Genomic DNA, 9,770 nt, shown 5'->3' with positions numbered 1-9,770 from the left:
AAGAACCAGTAATTCTTGCCCTTCAGCAGTCACAGAGGTTTAAACCATGCTGGTGAAATTAGTGCCATTATCTGACAGGGAGAGGAGCTGCAATATTTTCTATATGGCTCCAAGAGTGATAAAATGCCTCACAGCGATGTTCATAAATGTCAGTCATGCCCTGGCAGAGAACTCCACTGCTGAATTAATATTATATGTCATGTGTTATTTTGCCGGGTTGTTTCCTCCCGTTGCCATGTAAACACAAAATAGTGTATATATATGAATATTTTCAAAAAATGCTCTGTGAGTTCCACATCATAACAGTTATTTACTGAGCAGCTCAGTTAGAACTTGCCACTCACACACTGAGCAGCACTCACTAACTTTCTATTTCTAAACAATTTGTTCACTTTTTATCTCAGGCATGTCTGAAAAGACATCAAATAACTTTTTCCATCGCTTTAAAGATTTGATTCAGAGAAAGCGCACAGGTGGAGATGTAAGTAACTAAACATACTCATTCTTGACTTCTCTGCTGATCAAATGTAAATGTTTCTGAGAGATGTGTTATATTTTGCTGCTTTGCACAGTGTAATTTTTGTGTAAGTCACTGTAGACAGAGCAACTGTCAGCGCTTCACCACAGAGTCCAGGATCCTGGACTTTCACAAAGCTCAGAGCAGTAAGACAAATGTGTTCTTTCAACAGGCAGACACATTGCATATCGCACAGAGACCCAGAGATTATGCTGTGCAACTCCCACCTTTACCTGAGCAATGCGCAGGCTCTCCAGAGATAGTCCAGGGAAGCTGGAACTGTTTGGATGACCCCTTTTGGAATCAGGAGGACCCTGAAAGAAGTCTGAGTAGCCTCAGCTCTGCAGACACACACACACCAAGTGATCTGAGGGCCATTCCTTTCATTGTTAGTCCTGTTGAGATGACACCGCTCACTCCAGTTCCTCCACCTCCTCGAGCAGCTTGTCCATCGCAATTGCCTGTTTTCTCTGCTAAACATTCAGGAGCAGGTCGGTTCAAAGGTGATGCTTTTCTTTAGTGGTTACACCTGCTGTTAATCAGTTAGTTTAGATTTTAAAATTTGACACTGTAGATTATCTATTTTAATGCTAAATTACACATTCTTGCTGTCCATTCATTTTATATGCTTTTTTGAAGAAAAAAAAAATCAGGAAGAAAAATGTTTATTGTTGTTTTTGTAAGATGTCAATTTGTAGTTATTTAGTTATTTTTTTGTCTAAACAGACACGAAGGTCATTCGTGGAATAAGAGTCTTGACAGCAAAAGACAAATTTGGGCCTATTTTGGAAAAACTGCAGCATTTCCAGGATGGGATTGTAACCTCACCTGGACACACAGTACCAACCAAAACATTTACTGCAGTAAAGCCTTTGACTCCAAAACCTCCAACAGTTCCCATACCGCAAAAACGAGGACCTCGGCCTGGGACGCTGCTGCGCCGTGCAAAAGTCGTCCCTATAGACGGTAAGTGGTTTTCCTCAGTAACTGTAGAAGATGCTGAATAATCAAACTTTAAATTAAGAGATTTTTTAAAAAGATTTTAATGAACAATTAATCACTGCATCATGCTTCGAATTAGAAGAAATGACAGTTTCTTTTTACTAACCTCGTTGATTATCAGACAAGAAAGCAGACAGTCAGTGCAGTCAGAATAATCCAAGAGAGAGCAGGGTCAAACTCCCGCCTGTAGCTACACCTGTAGAGAGCCTGTCCCACAGCTTTAGTCTGCTGTCTTCAGACGACTGGTAAGAAACGTAGTAAGGAGACATTAAATACTGCACAGAAACAGTGCTGCATAATGTGGCTGTGTTATTTGTGGTGTTCCTGAAGTCGTGTTCAATGTTGTGTTGTGTAAATACAGGATTAAGAAAAGACAGGGCTTGCAAACTATTCAGTCTCTGGCAAAGCACCACTCGGACATCCTGAAGACTAAACTACATGAAGTGTGTCTGGTCCTCATTGAGGAGGTATTGCACACTTTATGTTTCTTATATGCGTTTCATGCAGCTAGTTTCCCTTCAAGTGCATACTACAGCCTCAACTGATGATTTTCACTCACATTTTAGGTGAAAAACCAACGCTCAGCAGTAGCCTGTGAGGCCATACATGCCATCAATGAGCTCTACATTCAGCTCCAGAGAACAATGGACCCAGAAGTTGAAACAACAGGCCGAGCTCTATTGCTGAAGCTTGCAATGACCAACAACAACTTTCTACATCAGGAGGTCAATCTGGCGCTTGATGCCATGGTGGAAAATTGCAGCCATGGACGGATTCTGAGCGCTCTGTTTAACACAGGACTGACGTAAGAGGAGAGAAGAAGCTGTAGTGATTTTATTAGAAGACATGAAAGAGAGATCATGTTCACTGAGTTGTGTGTCTAATATTGTCCTTGCTCAGCCATCGCTGTGTTGCAGTGAGGAATAGCACGGCTCAACACCTGCACCAGCTGGCTGACAAACTTGGAGCAGCCGTCACCCTGAAAACAGGAACCTTCACTGAAAGATTTCTAATTGCTGCCTCTAGAATGGCAGGGGATGCTGCACCTGAAGCCAGGTGGGTACTTTTAAATGGGTTTGAAGTGCATCAATGTTTTATTTTCTGTGAGTTTACACAATTAATGAAAATTAATGACAACTGTAATCTTCCACAGGTACCATGGGCGAACAATCATTGAGAAACTGACCCTTCACAAGGACTTTATGAATTTGTGGGTGAAGATTGTCCCTGAAAAAGACAGGCGTCCTGTGGAGAAGAGCCTGAAAAAGACAGGCGTCCTGTGGAGAAGAGCCTGAAATTCAAAAGACATCTGTCCAAAAGTAAGAAAACGTCACACTTCAAGACTGACTGATGGCTTGGACCACTGGAACTATCATCTTCATGTTTTTTCTCTTTCCTTTCTTTCCAGACTGCCGGGATTTCTTGGACGCGTGTTTAACCAAAGTCCCGGAGACGCGGCCGACGCTGGAGGAGCTACAGCATCACACTTGGCTGAGATAAGCCTATCACACACACACACAAACACACACAATTCAGACGTTATCATTTATGTGTGATGTATGAATTACCTTTCTTTTTTTCAGGAAATAATTTTTTTTAATTGGCCCACTTTAAATTTCAGTGTTTTGGAATTCCTGTAACCCCCCCCAGCCATCCCAGGAAAGGGGATCTCTCTTTGAATGGGCTTTCCCGAGGTTTCTTCCCGTCAGTCTGGCCCCCCCAGGGGAGTTTTTCCTCGTCTTCATAGAGAGCTTGGGCTGGCTCAGGAGCTCCATCAAAACTGTCTTTATTTAATTACTCTAATGTAATCATATACTTTAAAGTAATCAAATAAAAGACAGTAAAAATCTGAAGACTTGAAGTAAACTTCCATTAAAATAAAACTTGTTTAATTCATCTTTGCTGAGGATACTGTGTTATTACTATTTCAAGGATTATGTCAGAACACCGGATACTGGTACCCATCCCTACCCATCACTAGGGAACAGAACAAACCAGACATCAATTACAACAAAAATGACACTGACCCAGCCAGCATGACTCGTCTGCCTTAAGAAATGTTTAGCAATATTACAAATTGGGTGATATGCCTTAAAGTAGCTTCTCATGTGTTCAGCATTGTCAAAGGCTACATTTTAATTAAAACCACAATCTAGTAATGTTCTGTCTTTAACCTTCCTAATTTGTTTTTTGTCCTAACCTAATACTAAATTGCCAGTGAAAACAAAAGTTACATAAATAAAGAAGAGTAAAGAAAATTACGGTCTTTTTTATTGTAACAGTTTACCAGTGTACAGTTTGGTTTGTGACATATCTATCTAATAGACTCCAATTTGTGCATGTAAATGGAGAGTCCTCTTCACACACTGAGGTTAATTATGGAGTTCCACAGGGTTCAGTGCTAGGACCAATTCTGTTTACATTATACATGTTTCCCCTAGGCAGCATCATTAGAAGACATAGCATAAATTTTCACTGCTATGCAGATGACACCCAGCTCTATCTGTCCATGAAGCCAGATAACACACACCAATGAGTTACACTGCAGGAATGTCTTAAAGACTTAAAGACCTGGATGGCCGCTAACTTTCTGCTTCTTAATTCAGATCAAACTGAGGTTATTGTACTCGTCCCTGAAAAGTTTAGAAATATGGTATCTAACCAGATTCTTACTCTGGATGGCATTACCTTGGCCTCCAGTAACGCTGTGAGGAACCTTGGAGTCATTTTTGACCAGGACATGTCCTTCAACGCACATATTAAACAAATATGTAAGACTGCGTTCTTCCATTTGCGCAACATCTCTAAAATTAGAAATATCCTGTCTCAGAGTGACGCTGAAAAACTAGTTCATGCATTTATTGTGTGAATGTGTGTGTGAATGGGTGGATGACTGGATATGTAAAGCGCTTTGGGGTCCTTAGGGACTAGTAAAGCGCTATATAAATACAGGGCATTTACCATTTATTACTTCCAGGCTGGACGACTGTAATTCATTATTATCAGGATGTCCAAAAAACTCACTGAAAAGCCTTCAGCTAATCCAAAATGCTGCAGCAAGAGTCCTGACAGGGACTAGAAAGAGAGAGCAGATTTCTCCTGTTAAATCCAGAATTGAATTCAAAATCCTGCTCCTCACATACAAGGTCTTAAATAATCAGGCCCCATCTTATCTTAATGACCTTGTAGTACCATATCACCCTATTAGAGCACTTCGCTCTCGCTCTGCAGGCCTACTTGTTGTTCCTAGAGTATTTAAAAGTAGAATGGGAGGGAGAGCCTTCAGTTTTCAGGCCCCTCTTCTGTGGAACCAGCTTCCAGTTTGGATTCAGGAGACAGACACTATCTCTACTTTTAAGATTAGGCTTAAAACTTTCCTTTTTGCTAAAGCATATAGTTAGGGCTGGACCAGGTGACCCTGAATCCTCCCTTAGTTATGCTGCAATAGACGTAGGCTGCCGGGGATTCCCATGATGCATTGAGTTTTTCCTTTCCAGTCACCTTTCTCACTCACTATGTATTAATAGACCTCTCTGCATTGAATCATATCTGTTATTAACCTCTGTCTCTCTTCCACAGCATGTCTTTATCCCATCTTCCTTCTCTCACCCCAACCGGTCGCAGAAGATGGTCCCGCCCCTCCCTGAGCCTGGTTCTGCTGGAGGTTTCTTCCTGTTAAAAGGGAGTTTTTCCTTCCCACTGTCGCCAAAGTGCTTGCTCATAGGGGGTCATATGATTGTTGGGTTTTTCTCTGTATCTATGAAGCGCCTTGAGGCGACTTTTGTTGTGATTTGGCGCTATATAAATAAAATTGAATTGAATTATCTGAGGAAGAAGCAGAGTTGGTTTGTTTCCAGCTGAAATCATCCAGGCTCAGGAATTTGAATCGATCCACATCATTTCCGCTTGAACTAGAGAACATGAGTGTCGACTTACATTTGGTCTGTGAGACACATGTCATAGTGACAGTATTTGGGTTAATATGGCATTACTCACCCTGGTCGCATTTCTTCAATATCAGGCACCAAGTTCAGGAACTCGTTCTTTTGCAGCCCGCGCAAGGTAGGAGGTCTCCAGAGTGGGAACCATCGGGAAGTTTTCACAGTCTGAGCAGGAGGGACTGGAGGCACGTGAGCTGTTCTCAGGGGTCCTTTAACACAAATCACACCAAGTTAGAATCAAATGGATAACCTGTCAATAACCGTTTGCAGATCGAGGTCAATGTTCCTAAAAATATGTTTACTTCTGGCCCATGGAGCCACAGCGCGAGTCCGAGAGAGAGGGGCAGGTAGAGGAAGGGGTGAGGGTGGCACTGCTGAAGCTCGTCACGGATGGATCACGTCCGATCGGTGAGATGAGAGAAAGCTGAAGTGAAACAACAGCAGGATGAGGTAGACGTCAATATAGGAACTCCCTGATGTGACACAGAAAGGCTATTTTTTTATTTCTTTGTATTATTTCTCACCTTGCAGTCACTGATGCTGTTCACCAGCTGGTTGTATTCAGTATTGAAGGTGTGTGTCAGAAGGCGCAGGCACTACAACACAACAGGAACAAGACCGAGCAGAGAAGGAAGAAGGCAGCAACAAGAACGCCCACTAAGCCCACGTTTTTCTCACCTTGGTGGCCAGCTCCTTCTCACGCTTTCAAAGGTGGTGCTGGAGATCTGCGAGGAGGCGGAGGTGGACGTGGACAGAGTGCTGGAGCTCACGCTGGGGGACAGAGACTCACTCAGGGACTTGGTGGTGGGAGCTGTTCCCACGGGAGCCGCCACTCCCAGAAGGTGACGGGTCTTTTCCACCTGGAAGAAAGATGGGGGCTAATGTGAGGTAGGGAGAAGAGGGGAGGTTAGTCATGTAAAGGCCATAGGTGAGGGTAGGGACGTAGATCGACCGGTAAATTGTAAATTGAGAGCTTCGCTTTTACACTCAGCTCCCTCTTCACCACGACGGACCGGTGCAGCGTCCGCATTACTGCAGCTGCAGCCCCAATCCGTCTGTCGATCTCCGGCTCCCTTCTCCCATCACTCGCGAACAAGACCCCGAGATACTTGAACTCCTCCACTTGGGCCAGGAACTCATCCCCGACTCATCCTATATTTCCGTTTTTATATTTCTAATGTTTGCCTTGTTTTCTTCACTGTCTGGTCTGCCTCTGTCTTGCCTGTATGGATGCATTTACACCGAAATGTCCCCAACAAAGGATGTTTTAATTCACCACTATTCCAGTGAAACACGAGTCTCCCATCTTCCTGCTACCAGTCTGGAGTTTTTGTTCACCAAAGCACACACCAACTTCATACTGACGGACAGATCACTGCCCTTTTGCCGCCTTGTCTGACCGTGTTTTGTGGCTGTGGTTCACTTCACCTCACTCTTCCCCATTCTTGTCATTAAATCAGGCTGTTCTGCAACCATGGCAGCCATTCACTCTATGGCTTTATTCATGGTGTATTTTACCCCTTCACTAAAGGCCGTTCTCGTTTCCAACATTATATTTGCAGTGTTCGTCTATCTATCAATCAATATCTGCGGAGTATTTTTTTAACGAGTATCCTATTTTCTAAAGCACAGCATGTAAAGGGTAGCTCGGTTAGCAGGATGCTAGCATGTAGCGCTTAGTGAGACACGCCTCAGACGAGTTGAGCAAAGACCCCGTCTGTGTACTTTATACGTGAGCAACGGATTTAAATAAAATTAAGGTTTCAAAAGACAAACTTGAAGATAAGAAAATATATATATATACTCACCGGAGAGCCGCCAGGGTTTGCCGCTGCCATCTTGGCGCTCCTAAATTCAAAACTGCCTCTGCAGTCAGGCAGGGGAGGCGTGGAAATTGTCTTTGAGTTAGTCAAACGTTTTCCTTAGTTCGAGTAGATGATAAAAAAAATAATAATAATAAATGGGATTTTAAGTAGGACTAGGCGTTCTGTAATGATCTCTATTTAGGAGAAAAACTTAATCACTCACCTTTAAACAGCTCTCTTTTAGGAGACACGCTGCTGGCTAACGGTGTCATGTGATCAAACAGCGTAATTTAATTGGCTGAGAGCCACTCGACTCGATCTGGTGCTGATTGCTCTGGCTTGGGTCATTAAAGTTCATCACTTTTGCAGTTGAATTTTTGCAGGTGAATTTTTTTCAGGTGAATTTTTGCAGGTGAATTTTTTTCAGGTGAATTTTTGCAGGTGAATTTTTGCAGGTGAATATTTTTGCAGGGAAATTTGGAGGATAAAAATTCAGTGTCATAAATTCAATGTCTAAAAATACTTGAATTCTGATGATACTATATTTCTTCCATAGATATCCGTGCTCTCTGTTTATTAATAAAAGCCAAACTTCATTAATGGTAAGTGACAGAGATCTGATGAGTTCTTGCTGGTTTGTATCCACAGGAGGATACAAGCAGCTGCTTCTGTTTGCAGTCACCGTGCACCAGTGTTGTGTTTAATTGTGTCAGTGTTCATTTTTAAACACGTTTTTCAAATCAAATGTTTATGTATACATCAAGATTAATGTTCCAAACAAATGACACTGTACAGCAAATACATACATAGACATGTGCAGCAAAAGGAATCCGAGAAGATGTTTAACTTCTAAATGTTTAAATTGTTTGTTTTATATCCAAAGTCTGTCAGTTTGTCATTCCCTGTTATTGCTGCTGACTAATCACTCAAAGTGACACAACATGACCGTGGGTCTGATTTTTCTGGTAAACTTGTTTAGCAGCCCACTGGAGACGGATACCCTGTTCTTTGAACTTTAATACTGGACAGAAAATCGTCTCCTTCCAGAAACAAAGGGTAGCATTAGAACTTGTGTGAACAGCAAAACAATGTAGAAGATTTCCTTTTGTGTCTGTGTTGTGTCTAGGGCTGCCACGATTTGTCGACTAGTCACGATTACGTCGACTATCAAAATCGTCGACGACTGATTTAATAGTCGACGCGTCGTTTGAAGCTTTGTAAGATCCCAAAAGACGCAGGAATAAGTAGCAGGATTTAAGAGTGTAATAACGGACTGAAACAGAAGATGGCAGCACTGCATGTACAAGGATGCCAGCTGCCGTTAAACCCCGAAGAAGAAGAAGAAGAAGAAGAAGAAGAAGAAGCAGCTGTGTCCCAGAATTCATAGCGCGGCCCAGCTCAGTTTCCAACAATGGCGGCAGCTAGTTAGTTTTAATATTACTCTTATTATTCTTTCTGGGTCACAAAATAAACGTTTAACATATTTTCAGCCGAGAATGTAGCTGTGTAAACCTCAAATATCGGCTCAGTTTATCAGGACACCACATATTTTCAAAAGCGCTCCGACGTTTTCAGAGTCGTCTGTTACCCACTAGCTCGATAGCTAGCCGGGGGCTAGGTCACTAGCACGGTGAGAACACCGGACTCCAGGCAAATTGTTTTCAAACCCACCGCCGTCTTTCGCTACTCAGGTTAAATATATATGATTCACTTAGATAAATTAAAAATGTTGTTGTTTGGCTTTTTTTTTTTTTTAGTATTTTATTTGTTCCTGAGTAAATCGGTTTGTCTGAGATTAAAGTTATAGTTTTTACACAGCTGAATAAACGTCAAGCAGACAGCTGATTATCAGAAGTGTGAGATGCTGGAGAATATACTCCGTTGTCCTGTTATATTTTAGATAGCAAGGAGTTTATTAAACTTCACCGAAACAATCTGCAAATTTCATTAAAATTGAATAAACTATCATCTTGTCTTTATTTTTAGTTAGCACCTTAAAAGCTTAAAGCTGTAAGCTAATGATAGTTATATAAGAGCATGTGCTGCATGGTGCAATAAGCTGTAGTTTTACGTCCAGTGGATGATGATCTGATTAGTCGACTAATCGCATAAATAATCGGTGACTAGTCGACTATCAAAATAATCGTTTGTGGCAGCCCTAGTTGTGTCACATCATTTTGGCTCAAGAGTTTACTTTATTGCTATGTTTGTTTTTTGCTATTTTATTACTACATTTGTATTGTGCAGCACTTCGGTCTGCCAGGTGTGTTTTTAAAGTGCTATATAAATGATGATGACGATGATGCTTACGGAACAGCTGAAAGACTTTAAAACAAACCTGTTACTTTAATGATATTTCTGTGGTACTACAGAGTCCAAAAGAAGTATCGCAGTAATAATTCATCCAAATTGTAACTTTTAAATGTCATTATCAGCCCAAAGGTTCACAACCAGTTCATCCCTGATAGAATGTAAATATATACAAATCTATAAATTGTATTATGT

General features: G+C 41.7%; 2 protein-coding genes and 1 long non-coding RNA gene across 6 annotated transcripts in view; 2 read left to right on the top strand and 1 right to left on the bottom strand.

Annotated features, from left to right (window-relative positions):
- LOC146701278 (TIMELESS-interacting protein-like) overlaps nt 1-9,770 on the top strand; it is a 35,616-nt gene that overhangs the window by 17,580 nt on the left and 8,266 nt on the right. Inside the window, exon 1 of one of the 2 annotated variants that reach the window (XM_085467627.1) lies at nt 8,873-8,895. The exons of the other annotated variant lie outside the window; for it this stretch is intronic. The gene's annotated coding sequence lies outside the window, so the exon portion shown is untranslated. Of the gene's footprint in view, nt 1-8,872; nt 8,896-9,770 lie in introns of those variants that run through there. 2 annotated transcript variants of the gene reach the window in all.
- LOC146701280 (uncharacterized) lies at nt 305-3,415 on the top strand. Of its 3 annotated transcripts, none has more exons than XM_085467623.1 (9): nt 305-481; nt 690-1,008; nt 1,244-1,483; nt 1,641-1,764; nt 1,881-1,986; nt 2,086-2,324; nt 2,420-2,575; nt 2,756-2,838; nt 2,928-3,415. In XM_085467623.1, exons 1-9 carry the CDS (start codon nt 407-409, stop codon nt 3,017-3,019), a joined length of 1,434 nt encoding a protein of 477 aa, XP_085323749.1. In that variant the 5' UTR covers nt 305-406; the 3' UTR covers nt 3,020-3,415. The 3 variants fall into 3 exon arrangements, with proteins under 3 accessions (XP_085323749.1, XP_085323748.1, XP_085323750.1); XM_085467622.1 differs by having other exon boundaries at nt 690-1,020; XM_085467624.1 differs by lacking the exon at nt 2,928-3,415 and having other exon boundaries at nt 331-481; nt 690-1,020; nt 2,673-2,814.
- On the bottom strand, nt 2,494-5,567 carry LOC146701279 (uncharacterized). Its single transcript, XR_014922175.1, has 2 exons — nt 5,516-5,567; nt 2,494-5,430 (listed from the first exon to the last, which is right to left on the bottom strand). It is a non-coding gene; the product is annotated as an uncharacterized LOC146701279 (long non-coding RNA).

This window comes from Copadichromis virginalis, linkage group LG9 (genome assembly GCF_057382275.1).
Source record: "Copadichromis virginalis isolate Kocher_CV1m ecotype Utaka linkage group LG9, C_Virginalis_male_GT1.1, whole genome shotgun sequence".
Taxonomy (NCBI): domain Eukaryota; kingdom Metazoa; phylum Chordata; class Actinopteri; order Cichliformes; family Cichlidae; genus Copadichromis; species Copadichromis virginalis.
The sequence above is the reverse complement of the archived record's forward strand: the minus strand, read 5'-3'. Positions and strand labels throughout refer to the sequence as shown.

Bases quoted from the DNA above. Each gene is read 5' to 3' on its own strand.
- LOC146701280 (XM_085467622.1), top strand. From the start codon at position 407: ATGTCTGAAAAGACATCAAATAACTTTTTCCATCGCTTTAAAGATTTG. The intron at 1,484-1,640 runs GTAAGTGGTTTT...GTTGATTATCAG, and splicing joins AAAAGTCGTCCCTATAGACG to ACAAGAAAGCAGACAGTCAG. The intron at 2,325-2,419 runs GTAAGAGGAGAG...GTCCTTGCTCAG, and splicing joins CTGTTTAACACAGGACTGAC to CCATCGCTGTGTTGCAGTGA.